Raw genomic sequence first — 15,354 nt, 5'->3', positions numbered from 1 at the left:
TTGTTGCCCAGGCTGAAGTTCAGTGGCATGACCTTGGCTCACTGCAACCTCTGCCTCCCGGGTTCAAGCGATTCTCCTGCCTCAACCTCCCGAGTAGCTGAGATTACAGGCATGCGCCACCACGCCAAGCTAATTTTGTATTTTCAGTAGAGACAGAGGTTTCTCCATGTTTGTCAGTCTGGTCTTGAACTCCTGAACTCAGGTGATCCGCCCACCTCGACCTCCCAAAATGCTGGGATTACAGGCGTGAGCCACCGTGCCCAACCTGGATTGCTTTTCTTCTGTACTGAAAAGTGCAAATATTAAACGCTATTTTGGAAGACATATTAAACGTAATTTATTGTCATTTATAATTAAATAAGTATTATTAAACCTAATTCAAGGAGTTTCTAGTTGCAGTGCTGAAATGTTGAATCTTATTAACATTAAAGGTTTATGTGTATATATTTTCCTTGACTTTGTAATACATAAATTTTGTCCTGTTTGTATTAAAATTCATCTAAAAGACCATAAGGAATTTTCCTCAGTGGTCATATTGATACATTATACTATTGTCACTAAAATTATTGGGAAAATCCTTGACTGGTATCAAATATAACACTCCCGACATTAACTGGGCTTTCCCCTTTCTTGAAATAAATGTCTTGTCTTAATCAAAAGACCTGTGCTGATTTGCTTATTATTCTAGAAGCTTTTGTGATCTCAGTGCCTCTGTACATATCCAGCATGCATATGTCAACGTGAAATGTAAAATGGAAAGTTTTAATATTAATTGTGAAGACTGTATTGATATTACTGTTTGTTTCTTATTGCAGAGGTTTGTATGGTCTGTGAACTAGAAGATCTCAGTGCTTCCATAGATGTCCAGGATGTATATACCAAAGTGAAATGTAAAATAGAGAGTTTCAATATTGATCACTATAGAAGCAGGTAAATAATGAATAATGAATATAAGAAAATCTGTATTTTTCTTTGAACAAAGTTGCTATAAGAGTTTTTCTATTTTAATTTGGCTAGCTATTAAAATAAATATTATACAGGCATACCTTGGACATTTTGGGAGTTTGGTTCCAGGCTACTCCAATAAAGTGAATATTTCAATAAAGCAAGTGACACAAATTGTTTGGTTTCTCAGTGTATATAAAGGTGTGTGTACACTACACTGTAGTCTGTGAAGTGTATAATAGCATTATGTATTTAAAAATGTACATACCTTAATTTAAAAATACTTTATTGCTAAAATGTGCTAATGATCATCTGAGCACTCAATGAGTCATCATCTTGTTGCTAATGGAGGGTCTTGTCTTGATGTTGATGGCTGCTGACTGATCGGGTGGTGGTTGCTGAAGGTTAGGGTAGCTGTGGCAATTTCTTAAAATAAGTCAATAATGTAGTTTGCCACATGGATTGAATCTTTCTTTATGAAGGATTTCTCTGTAGCATGCAATGCTGTTTAGTGGCATTTTACCCACAACAGAATTTCTTTCAAAATTAGAGTCAGTCCTCTCAAACTTTGCTGCTGCTGTAAAAAATGAGATTATGGAATATTCTGAATCGTTTGTTGTCATTTCAACAATGTTCCCAACATCTTCCCCAGGAGTAGTTTCCATCTCCAGAAACCACTTTCTTTGCTTATTCATAAGAAGCTACTCCTCATCCATTCAAGTTTCATCATGATATGGTAGCAATTCAGCCCCATCTTTAGACTCCACTCCTATTTCTAGTTCTCACATTGTTTTCACCACATCTACCATTACTTCCTCCAGTGAGGTCTTGAAACCCTCAAAGTCACCAATGAGGGCTGGAATCAACTTCTTACAAACGTCTGTTAATGTTGATATTTTTACCTCCTCCCATGAATCACGAATGTTCTTAATGTTGTCGACAGTGGCGAATCTATTACAGAAGGTGTTTCAATTTAGTTTGCCTAGAACCTTCAGAAGCAGCACTATCTGATACAGTTTGGATATATGTCCCTTCCAAATCTCATGTAGAAATGTGATCCCCAGTGTCAGAGCTTGGGTCTGGTGGGAGATATTTGGGTCATAGGGGAGGATCTCTCATGTATGACTTGGTGCCTCCCCACGGTAACAAGTGAAGCTCTCGATTTCTTAGTTCATGCAAGAGCTGGTTGTTTAAAAAGAGCATACACCTCCCCGCTTTCTCTTGCTCACTCTCTTACCATGTGACACACCTGTTCTGCTTTGCCTTCTTCCATGAGTAAAAGCTTCCTGAGGCCTCACCAGAAGCCACTAGATGATAGTGCCATGCTTGTACAGCCTGCAAAACCATAAGCCAAATAAACCTCTTTCCTTTATAAATTACCCAGCCTCAGGAACTCCTTTATAGCAATGCAAAATGGACTAACACACTGTGGCCTTACAGAATGTATTTCTTAAGTAATAAGACTTGTAAGTCAGAATTACTACTTGATCCATGAGCTGAAGAATGGATGTTAGCAGGCATGAAGACAACATTCATCTCCTTGTGTATCTCCATTAGAACTTTTTGGTAACCAGGTGTATTGTCAATGAACAGTAATATTTTCAAAGGATTTTGTTTTCTAAACAAGCAGCCATTCTCAACAAAGGGCTTAAAATATTCAGGAGACCATGCTGTAAACAGATGTGCTATCATCCAAGCTTAGTTATTCCCATGTGTAGAGCACAGGAGAAGAGTAGATTTAACATAATTCTTAAGGGCCCTAGGATTTTCAGAATGGTAAATGATCGTTATCTTCAACTTCACCGGCTGCATTCACCTCTAACAAGAGAGTCAGCCTGTCCTTTGAAGCTTTAAACCCAAGCATTGACTTCTCCTCTGTCTATCAGTCTTAGATGGCATCTTCTTCCAAGAGAAGACTGTTTTGTCTACATTGAAAATCTGTTAGTGTAGCCACCTTCATCAGTGAACTGAGCTACATCTTTTGTATAACTTGCTGCCACTTATCCATCAGCATTTGTTGCTTCATGTTGCACATTAATATTATAGAGATGATTTTTTTCCTTAAGCCTCATGAACTAACTTCTGCTAGCTTCAAACTTAACTTCTGCAGCTTCCTTACCTCTCTCAATTTCTAGAATTGAAGAGAGTTAGGGTCTTGCTCTGGATTTAACAGAATGGTGTGGCTGGTTTGATCCTCTACTCAGACCACTCAGACTTTCTGCCTATCAGCAATAAGATTGTTTCACTTTCTTATCATTTGCGAGTTCTCTGGAGTAGCACTTTTAATTTTCTTCAAGAATCTTCCTTTGCATTCACAACTTGGCACAAGAAGCTTTGTTTTCTGCTTATCTCGGCTTTTGATATGCCTTCCTCAGTAAGCTTAATCATTTTTAGATTTTTATTTAAAGTGAGAGATTTGCAACTCTTCTTTCACTGGAACACTTAAGAGGCCATTGTAGGGTTATTGATTGGCTTCATTTCAATATTGTTATGTTTCAAGGAAAAGGCAGACCTGAGGTGAGGGAGAAAGATGGGAAATAGTAGGGTCGGTGGAGCAATCAGAAAACACACAGCATTGATCAATTAAGTTTGCGTCTTATTTGGGCACTGTTCATGATGTCCTGAAATGATTATGATGATAACGTCAAAAATCACTGATCACAGGTCACCATATATCTGTATAATAATAATGAAAAAGTTTGAAATATTGTAAGAATTACCAATATGTGACGCAGAGACTGAAAGTCAGCATATATTGTTGGAAAAAATGGTGCTGATGGACTTACTCAATGTAAGGCTGCCGTAGACCTTCAATTTGGGTAAAATGTAATATCTGCACTATGCAATAAAGCAAAGCCCATAAAACCGAGGTATGCCTGTACTTATTCTCAAAGAGGGTTCTTAACAGATATATTGGTTAATTTTATTTCGTATTTGTCCATGTATGGAGTATAATAAAATTTTGTTTTATAAGATGACAAATCTGTTCATAAATATATACATTGCCATATTAAATGAAATAAGCTACTTTTACTAATAATCTTACATAATTTATTTTCTGTATTTTATATTTGCTTAGATGCCTGCAACATAGTTGATGGCTTTGATTTTTGCTGTATAATTCCCATTCATTCTCTATACCAGTATAATCATGCACTGAGATGGAGCAATAGCTCATTTCCTAAGCACTTTGATGACTCTCATCTCACAGATGATTATTATGTATATGGTGGATGTTCCTAGAACCATTGTTTCTGGCATAATAAATTTCTATCAAAAGTATAATTACATGCAAATATGCATGGCTTGTAATAGTAACATTAGTAAAAATGTTTTCAGATGTTTTCACAAAGCTCTGTACAGGTTTTATCATAAATTTTTCTGAAACAAAAATACAAATGCTTTTTTTTTTTGGCTTTATAGTAGTACAGTGATGCTTCTTTTTGTAATTGAGCTAAAATTCACATGCCATAAAAATTGTTTTGAAAAACAAATGTTTTTCAAAAATATTTTAAATAGCATCATATTTTCAATTTTGTAGTTTTTGGCTTAGAAACAGCCTTATATTTAACAATTTTTTATTGTGTGCCACCAGAAGCACCTTTATGTTTCTGTACATATATTGATGTATTATGTACTCTAAAAAATTATTTTTAATTTTCCAAGTTCCTAGTTCTACATTAAAAGTGTTTGAATTTTTATCCATTATTGCATATATCATATTGTCTGTCAATAATTATCAAATCTGTCACAATTATGGGATAAAAATATTTTGCTGGATATGTGTTAGGACTTCTTCTAATAGTATTAACTTACCAATCATATGATAATTATTTTTGTCATATTAAACAGTGAATTATTAATTGGCTTTTGATCATAGAATGTTCAACTCTTTAGTTCCTTTGAAATGGTATGTATCTGTATAAAAATGATCTTTGCAAGTGATAGTACAATATTATAGCTGAAATAATTTTTAATGTCATGAATATTATGTATTATGTTGTACTTTATCCCTGACTTTACTGCTAAATTTTTATAAATTATAAATATTCAGATAATTTATTAATTTATTAAAAATATATGTTTGTTGTGTGTGTGGTATGCACCAAGTGCTATGCTAAATGAGTACTGGGGATGTAGTGTTTAAGAAAAATAGCCTGGCATGGTGGCTCACACCTGTGATCCCAGCACTTTGGGAGGCCAAGGCAGGGGGATTGCTTGAGCCCAGGAGTTTGAGACCAGCTGGGACAAGATGGCGAGACTCCATCACCATATACACACAAAGAGTAGCTGGGCATGGTGGTGTATGCCTGTAGTTCCAGCTGCTGGGGAGGCTAAGGTGGGTGGATTGCTTGAGCCCAGGAGTTCAAGGTTACAGTGAGCTATGATTGTGCCATTGCACTCCAGCCTGGGCAACAGAGCAAGGCCCCATCTTTAAAAAAGAAAAATAAACATAGATGTTACTCTTGTGGAGGAGATGGAAGTAAATAATCAGCCAAATAAATATATAATTTACCATGAAGACAAATGTTCTTATGCAGAACTATCAGAGTGTGGTGCTAATGTAAATTGTTCTATTGATTGCATTGTCAGATTTATGTTTTAGTTCAATGCAGTGTTGTGAACTTTAGATGTATTTGAAATAGTTATATATGTTCAATTTCTTAACTCAGAAAAATTGAAGAGAACAGATAAGGTGAACTTATGTTTTCCAGGCCAGGGGAAGGTTGGCAGTCAGGACATTTTGAAGGAGTATTTCTACAATGCAAAGAAAAATCTGTGGTGAGACCCATTTAGTTATTATGATTTTTGAAAATATACTTTAAACTGTTTATCTTTGTTATTTAATAAAATAGGAGTAATGGTTACAAGAATTTGAGTTCAGAATAACTTCTTCTTAACCTGTTTCTTCAAAATTACATGTAAATTTAAAGCTATTTATTCTTTGAAGCTGCTCTTGTTTTGTAACCATCTTCCTGTTATAAAAATTAATTTATCAAAAAGGCAAAGGTAGGCTTGCTTTTGTTAATATACTTTATCTTTAGTGTACTATTATGTTGACTTTTTGGAATTGTTTCCCAATTCTTATGTGAGTTCATGCTGGATTGTTCTTTACCATAAACTAGAAGTTGTAATTTTATACTAAAAGCAATTATTTTTTGTTTACTTTCATTAACATTGCTTTTGCAGAAGATGGTCCAGGCAGAGGCCATACCTAGCAGTTGCTCAAATCGAAATTTATGCAAACTTGAGGAGAATTTAAAACTATCCAGATTTTTTTTTTGCTTATGGCTTTTATTGCTTTTTGTCTTTTCACCTTCTTTGCTCCTGTCCATCACCTCAAGCCTTGGGGAAGAGTGTTGGTCTTTGGGGCAATGTGGAGGTGTCTTCCTTTCCTGTACTGACAAGCTGAACAGACGCACCTTGTTGGTTCGACCCATCAGCAAGCAGGACCCTTTCAGTAATTGCTCTGGCTTCTTTCCTTCTGTAAGAAATTACTTTTAAATTATGCTACACGACTCCCATTAACAGGAACCCAGAGAAGGAATGGAATGATTCATAGAGTCAACTCTTGATTTGTGTTTTCCTCTATATCATAAACTTTATAAATGAAGTATAATGTAATTTAAAATCATAGAACTGCTTTTCCACTATAACCTGTTTCTGGGTCACTTGCATGAGTACAGACTAATTTTATCATCAATATACGGAAATCAAAGTAGTACATTCAATATATTTTTTAAAATTGTGCATGTATTGAATGATCAAGAGTTGACCAATACTGCTTTTGTCATTCCTCTAATGATTCTTAATAAGATTGCTTTTTAAATTTTTTTTCTATTATTATGCCATTGTTTTCTTACAACTAATTCAAAGTAACTTGTGTGGGACTTTCTTGAATCTGAACAAGATTGCATTTCTGTCATTGACTAGTTAGATGAACACAAGGCTATATCAGTGACTTTTAGAAGTTTAGAACCTTGCCTTTTCTAATGGTACAACATATCTAGATATGTTCTTAAGCTAATTCTTTTAACTGATATTCTTAAAGTTAACTTTGTTCTTAAATTTAATGTTTAATAGTATATTTGCATAGCAAGTGATATGTTCTGATTTTATTTTGAGCTTTTACTAGCAATAGTCTCTAATCATTAGTGCAGGGAAAAAAATGTGGCTTTTGTGTTAGAGGAAGTGTTTAGATTTATTTTCCTCTCTTTGAATGTTCATTAGAGTCTATGAAAAACATTCTTAATAATTTTAACAAATATTCATAAAGAAACCCTAAATTTATCATTAATGTTCTTCAGAAATTCTTTCTAAATGTATAAATTAAATGCCATTTAAAAAGTTTCTTAGTGTTTTTTGACATTTGAATAGTATAAAGTATTATTACTGTATGAAAAGTGATACTTATATTACCTCAACTAATGTTCATTTTTTCCCTCATTGTAAGGGAGTTAGGAATGCAGCAGTTAAAAAAAAACAGCACCCTTTCTTCATGTAGCTTACCTTTCAAATATGCTTACATTCCACGTGTTTAAAATATTTTTCCCAATTAAAACATTTATACATTGAAATACCTTTTATACTCTTTCCAGGATTCAAATGTTGCTATTAATAAAGATTTATTATGAATTAGATTTTTTAGATTAGTGGTCAGTACTAACCCTCTCCGCAGTTTAGACACTTAGAACAAACAACATCACTGTGATCACTGTGGCCTCTTCCACTGGGGATATACCTTAACAATTCGTCTCCATCCATTATTGCTCATTGTCCAGCAACATGGTAATAAAACTGGTAGCACTTTTCCTGCTTTACTATGCATCTTTTTGTTTTGAGTGCAGAAATAAAAAAGAAGGGGAGTCAGAGGAGAATTAGTGAAAATGTTGGGAACAGTGAAAAATGCTTTGAGAGCAGGCTGTTATGGGGAAAGATGATTATATTGCACAACTATTTAATGCTTACTTTCCGGGGTTTTTTTTAATGGTCAATTAAAAAAAATACGAAGATAATTTATTTTCTTATCTTCCTTCATTATAAAGTCTAAATTAAAAGCAAAATCAACAGTGGTAACTGAATTGCATATTTTTTCCTCTCACCACGTCAGTGGGTGATAGGCAACAAAATAAGAGGAAGAAAATGGAAGCAAAAGAAATTTAGGAGTGATGGGATAATATAGGCTCAGACTCATTACAGCTTTCCTATTTCTCTTTTTTTTTCTGTTTATGTGAATATATTTTCTTCTTTTTGCTTTGTTCCAGTTCACTTCTCCTCTTAAAAATCCCCTCTTTGGACCCTACTAACTTTTTCAGGTGTTGGAAAGAGGGGCAGGGAATGTGGAATATAACAGTTCTCCTCTAATTCTGTGCTGAGTAATTTCCAAAACAATATTTCATGTCTGTTAATTGGTTGAGGAAGATTTTTTTCAAGTGATATTCTTTTGTATGTTGAGGAATACGAAAGTATATGTTTTACTTCTTTAAAAGCATACTGTTTTACTATAACTTGTTTATAGTATGCAATTTGAATAGGAGAGCTAATTGAGATAGTTTAGCAAAAATATTGAAGTTATGATAATTATTTTACTCTCAGTTAAATGTTACATGTGTACTAATATAGTAGTATATGCAAAGATTATGAGTTACAGGATAGTGATAATTAGATTTTATAAACAATATGTTAGCTATTGATAATAGGCAAGTTCTGAAAGACAAATGTTATATTGTTGCGTCACATTACTGTTTAAATATGCAGTAACTGTTTAGTTCAGTTATCAAAGCATGGTATCAATGAGGCTTCTTTTATAGGCTCTGTCTTTGTATAAATGAGCCAAATTATTGAAGGAAAAACTCCATTTCCACAACTGTTATATCCTATCTAGTGAAGGTAATCATCTGGCCTGTTTAGATTTGGTCTCAAATAAAAATATATAATGTGGTTATTTCAATTTCACCTGAGTAAATAACCTTTCTGTGACCTGTGATACTTTTTATTACAGCCTCTTAGTACTCATAATGAAAAATTTTCATGAAATGAAAAGATAAAATCAAGATAGTCTTTTCCAACCTAGTTTTTTTGTTTGAGACAGAGTGTCACTTTGTTGCCCAGGCTAGAGTGCAGTGGCTCAATCTCGGCTCACTGCAGCCTCTGCCTCCCGGGTTGAAGCGATTCTTGTGCCTCAGCCTCCCGAGCAACTGGGATTACAGGCATGTACTACCACACCACCACATCTGGCTAATTTTTTGTATTTTTAGTAGAGACGGGATTTCGCCATGTTGGCCAGGCTGGTCTCGAACTCCTGGCCTCAAGTTATCTGCCCACCTTAGCCTCCCAAAGTGTTGGGATTACAGACATGAGCTACTACACCCCAGCCCCAAATTCTTAATGTTACAGAAAATGCAGAAGTCACAGAAATAGCCACAAAAAGATTAATTACCTTCCTCAAGATCTAGAACTGGAACTCAGGATTCCAACCTTTAGTTCAGTCATTCAAACCATCTTAGAAGTTTTTTGTCCCCATCTGCAGAATTGATCAGTCATGTGTTTATTAAGAAGTGTAGGGTAAGACCAACAGGTAAAAATACTCACTGAGATCATTTTCTTCTTTCCAATTTAAAAAATGTTTTTAATGAACTGTGTATTTTGATTTCCTTTTTCTGGAACAGACAACTACAAAACTTCTAGATGGCACTCATCAGCAGCATGGATTCCTCTCTCTGACATACACAAAAGCTGTAACAAAAAATGTCCGTCACAAGTTAACATCAAGAAATGAGCGAAGAAGTTTTCATAAGTTATCTGAAGGCTTAATGGATGGTTCTCCTCATTTTCTTCATGAAATTCTTCTTTCAGCACAAGCTTTTGATATTGTTCTTTATTTTCCTTTACTTAATGCTATTGCAAGTATATTTCAAGCAAAACTACCAAAGACCCAAAAAGAGAAAACAAAATCTCCTGGTCAGCCCATGAGGACCCATACACTGACATCCCGCAATTTACCTTTGATTTATATCAACACAAGTGTAATCAGAATTTTTATTCCAAAAACAGAAGAAATGCAGCCAACTGTTGAAGGTATTGTCTTCTGATTTTTTTTTGGTCTGATTTTAAATAATTTTCTTCTAGAGACCTTAGTTTTCTGGGGTTTTTTGTTTCTTTTAAAAAATATGAGCAGTTGGTTGTGCTTTGCGGTTTGGTATATTTTATAGAGAAGAAATATAGATATTCTATAAATCATTAGGAAATACATCAGAATACTATGTAAGTATCTGACTTTGTTAGTAGGATAAGAAATATGAGGATTTTTTTTCTTCAAGGCTTTTGCCAGTAAAGCATATATATACTTTGTGTCATTTGTTTTACTGAACTCAAATATTGGGTTCTATTTATCTAATAGAACTAAAATTTTGTTTAAAAACAAGGTCAGGCACAGTGGCTCATGCCTGTAATCCTAACACTTTGAGAAGCCAAGGTAGGAGGATCACTGGAGCCCAGGAGTTTCCGACCAGCCTGGGCAACATAGTGAGACCCCATATGTACAAAAATAAGATACTAGCCCAATATGGTGGTGCACACCTGTAGCCCCAGCTACTTGGCATATCATTTTTGTAATAAAATATTTGTAGAACCTTATAGTCCTTAATTACCAAGGTGTCTAGAACTAAATTCAATGTATTATACTCACAGATTCTTAATACAAGCCAGTTTCTACTTTTTATGTCTAATTTTTCTTAGAAGCGATCTTCAAATTGATTACTTTGAGATGTGAAATTACTATTCTCTGAATATCCTATATTCTGACAGTAGTATACAATTGTTTTCATCTGTTCAGATAGTTTGTAGAAACACATGGATGGTTATGAATAAGAGTTAGTCTTTATCGACCAATTACAAGTGATAAACAACTCGCTAAGCAGAAAAGTAAGAAGCTGTATATTTCATTGCAAAGGTAATGACGTTTATGCTTTTTCCTTGTTATGTAGGAGCACCTAATGAAATTTTAGATAGTGTAATTTACATTAAGGTTACATAGGTTAGAAAACAGAAATCTACATTTTTACACAGGTAATTCCCTGAGGATCATAGTTTCAGTTATAATAACATTTGTTCTCAACCTTGGAAGAGACACAGACACAAAAGATCGGGGAGATTATCAAACTGTTTTTGGCATTACAACTGAGAATGGGAGGAAAACACCATGAAAACAGTAGATTGTCTTTATTACACCAAATTTATCAGTGATTTGGGAGAAGAATTTGGGGTAGTTCATTACATTTAATAAAGACCATGGGCCGGGTGCAGTGGCTCATGCCTGTAATCACAACATTTTGGAAGGCCGAGGCGGGCAGATCACGAGGTCAGGAGTTCGAGACCAGCCTGGCCAACATGGTGAAACCCCGTCTCTACTAAAAATACAAAATAATTAGCCAGGCGTGGTGGCACGCACCTGTAATCCCAGCTACTTGGGAGGCTGAGGTGGGATAATTGCTTGAACCCAGGAGGTAGAGGTTGCAGTGAGCCGAGATACTGCCACTGCACTCTAGCCTGGGTGACAGAGCAAGACTCCATCTCGAGGGAAAAAAAAAAAAACAAAAACCATAATGTTACAGTATCTATTTTATTAAAATAAAATTACAGAAGTTTTATCTCTAGATAAAAATAAGAAAGTTTTATACTATATAATATAAAAAATTCTAAGTATAGTTTTTATACAAGGATATTGTTTTCCACAAATACCTCTCTGATTGGTATAAAATATTCATTTTTCTAACTTGTGAGTTCCTGTATTTCATTTAAAATATGTTAGTAGGCTTTTATGATTTTCTGAATATTTCTTGAAGTGTTTGTTTTATGTTCCCCATTCCTTAATTTTAAAATTATTTTCAGTTTAATGTAAATATTAGGGAAGGCCAAAATTTCATTGAAACATAAGAAATAATGTGTTAGAGGTGAGAGGTTGATATGAAGTATACAAAAATACAGGGAGAATCTCTGTGAAAAAAGCTGAGGAAATAGTGAGAGGCCATAGAGACAGAAAAGGAAGTAAAGCAACTTACCTGATTGGTAGACTTTTTTAGTAATAAAGAAATGTTCATGATTTATAAATGATTCTCAAATTTTATGATGTAATGGTATCTGAATAATAATTGTATAATGGACACTACATTTAGTCATTTATCCCATATTATTCCCTACACTGTTTTAATTTAGGGTTTCCTTCTTGAAAACCCATTTTACACCATAAAATATCAATTTCAGTAACAAGTTTAAATTTTTAAAAACAAACCAAATGTGTATGATTCAGTGCCTACTTATTACGTTTTAAAACTTGACCAAGAATATGATACAATATCAGTGTGCTGTTTTTCTGCATCTTTGACCAGCCGGGCTGAGACTTTTAAAATGGGTATTTAATAATGTATATACTGGTAAATCTTTCTGAATCAGACATAGCTGCTCCTCATTGTGGGCATTTGATCTATATTCAAAATTTTCTCATTTGTCTTACAATATCTTATCTATCTCATGTCCTGAAAGCATCTGAAAGTCTTTGGTATTTGTTAGTGAGGAAATATTTTTACAGTAAATTGCTCTTTCATTGCAATTAGATCTTCATTGCAGAGCTCCTTTGACTCAAATTTTTGTGGCAATATCCGTGAGAGAAACCTCCATGACTGACTTATTTTCACCATCCATGTCAGTGTTCGTCATAGCCTTTAGGTGGTCTTCACTAGAGGGGTCTTATTTATAGTGATAAATATTTCCTCCTAAGGCAAAATTTGCCTATAAATGTAAATAGTTTTCATTGTTAATTTGGAAACCTTTTTTTTTTCTCTCTTTTTTATTGTGGTAAAATATATATAACAAATTTTCTACTTTAATCATTTTAAGTATATAATTCAGTGACAATAATTACACTCACAATGTTGTGAAACCATCACCACTATTTCCAAATGTATTTGTCACCCCAAACAAAAGCTCTGTATCCATTAAGTAATAGCTACCCTCATCCTCTGGTAACCTCTAATCTATTTTCTGTCTCTATAAATTTTCCTACTCTAGAAATTTCATGTAAGTGGAATTATACAATGTTTATCCTTTTGTGTCTGGCTCACTTTACTTAGCATAATGTTTTCAAGGCTCATCCAAGTTGCTGCACATATCAGAACTTCATTCCTTGCTATAACTGAATAATATTGTTTTGTATGGATATACCACATTTTGTTTATTAATTAATCTATTGGGCAGTTGGGTCATTTCCACCCTTTTTTTGGTTAATGTGAGTAATACTGCTATGAACACTGGCATGGAAGTTTCTGTTGGAGGCCCTGTTTTCACTTCTTTTGGGGTGTACACCTAAGAGTGGAATTTTTAGGTCCCATGGTAATTCTGTTTGGAATTCTGTTTTTTGAGGAACCACCAAACTTCTTGAAAGCCCTTGTGGATTAGAGTACAATTTGTGGTATTTTCCGAACAATGCCAATATGCAGGCATAGTTTAGTCAACAAGAAGAGCAAACGGAGCTCATGCTTAGCATAGCAGCAGCTGTGTGCTGAGCACCTGAGCAGCTCTGTGGTGAGGCAGAAGTCTGAAGTTCATTGTTTAACTCTAGCTTTATTTTCTGTTACACTTACCAAAGGTTTAATGAAACAGGTTCTGTTTCACTGATATATTTGTGACAAAAAGATTACAATTCATTCTATTTAAGAAAGGTGAGGGAAAAAAAGAACAACTTTATTTTCTGTGGGGCTTTTTTTGTTTGTTTATATGTTTTTGTTTTGGGCTTATTGTGTTATAAACATTAATACTACATATCACACAGTTTTGTTGTTTCCTATTGAGTTGCTTCAACTGGGAAAATCCTTCAACTAATTTTAATTGCAGAACTGTTTCCAGACTTCTGCCATCTTATTTTTAAAGCTGCTACTGCTGCTGCTTCCGCTTCCACTTCTTCTTCTGCTGCTGCTGCTGCTTTTTCTTTTTTTGGTGGTGGCTATGGTGGGGTTTTAACATATAATTTCAGAATTCATGTGCCTAGGTACTTCCTAAGGTCACTTTGAATAAGAGTATATGAGATGGGGGAAGGTTGTTATAGTTGTCTTTGGAAAACATAATTTCTTTTGTCTTTCTGTGGACTTTCAGGTTAAGTGTAATCCTTTTCAGATATGCATATTTTTAGCAACAAACAACTTTTTAGTGGTATTTTTTTGTGTGGCCTGGATGTATGTATCTGTAGAATAAATTACCAGCAAAAGGATTGCTAGATCAAAGGATTCCATACCTTTAAAATAGTAAGAGATGTCAAATTACCTTCCTAAATGGCTGCTATTTCTTACTCTTACCCTAGCAGAGGTTATTTTTAGCCTTTTGTAGGTCTCATTAGTGAAAAGTACAGTGTTTTTTAAGGAGTTGCATATCTTTTCCTTATTAATACTTTTTTGTGTATTAATCCTTTTGTCTGGCATATGCATTGCTCATATCTTTACTTTTTTGTGTTCTGCCTTTGCGTCTCTATATCTGTGCATATATCTGTATCTTTATTTATAATTGTACCTGCATCTCTATGTATCTGAGGTGTTATAAATAGCCAGACTGTGTGCCTAAGCTAAGAATACAAATACAAAATGCATGCCAAAGTTTCAGATTTTGACACATTATATTAGTTTTTTTAATACTTTATCTTTCTTCTTTGCTACTCTTAATTTAAATAATCGTAATTTACCCATGAAAAGGTCAGAGAAAAAATTCTCATTGTGGTAAAATTCATATAATAATTTCACCATTTTAAAGTATAGATAATTCTTACATTATGTTTTATATGGGAGATTGGATGTGTCCATTTAATACATGTTAAAAGCTGTAATGCGGACTGTGGAAATCATGATTGAATGAGGAATTTCATTAGAAATAAATATCATCAATGACTCTAGTAAGTTGGAGTCAAGAGTATACTATTCATTTTATTCTAGAAAACCTTTACAAGAAAGTTTGAATAAGATGATTATCAGATTAATTAAATTAAAAATGTAGGCCAGGCATGGTGGCTCATGCCTGTAATACCAGCACTTTGGAAGGCCAAAGCAGGCATATAGCTTGAGCCCAGGAGTTTGAGACTAGCCTGGGCTACATGGCGAAACTCTATCCTACAAAAAATATAAAAATTAGCTGGGCATAGTGGCCTGTGCCTGTAGTCCCAGCTACTCAGGAGGCTGAGGTGGAAGAAGAAATTGAGTCCAGGAGGTCAAGGTTTCAGTGAGTTGTGATCACACCACCAAACTCCAGCCTGGGTGACAGGAGGAGACCGTGTCTCAAAAAAAAAAAAAAAAAAAGTATATGTAAGTTGTTTTGATGAGTGTGAAAGAATAACTAAATCTTGCTACAGCATTCTTTTCAGCAGAAACTTTA

General features: G+C 34.3%; 1 protein-coding gene across 1 annotated transcript in view; it reads left to right on the top strand.

Moving 5' to 3' along the window:
• Window positions 1–15,354, top strand: part of VPS13B (vacuolar protein sorting 13 homolog B (yeast)) — a 542,268-nt gene that overhangs the window by 170,293 nt on the left and 356,621 nt on the right. The window contains exons 9-11 of the mRNA XM_011966737.1: window positions 816–930; window positions 5,661–5,727; window positions 9,615–10,023. Coding sequence (XP_011822127.1) covers window positions 816–930; window positions 5,661–5,727; window positions 9,615–10,023 — 591 coding nt within the window. The remainder of the gene's footprint in view (window positions 1–815; window positions 931–5,660; window positions 5,728–9,614; window positions 10,024–15,354) is intronic.

The sequence above is a fragment of the Mandrillus leucophaeus genome, unplaced genomic scaffold, assembly GCF_000951045.1.
Source record: "Mandrillus leucophaeus isolate KB7577 unplaced genomic scaffold, Mleu.le_1.0 Scaffold770, whole genome shotgun sequence".
Taxonomy (NCBI): domain Eukaryota; kingdom Metazoa; phylum Chordata; class Mammalia; order Primates; family Cercopithecidae; genus Mandrillus; species Mandrillus leucophaeus.
Note: the sequence above shows the minus strand (reverse complement) of the source record. Positions and strands in the feature narration are given on the sequence as shown.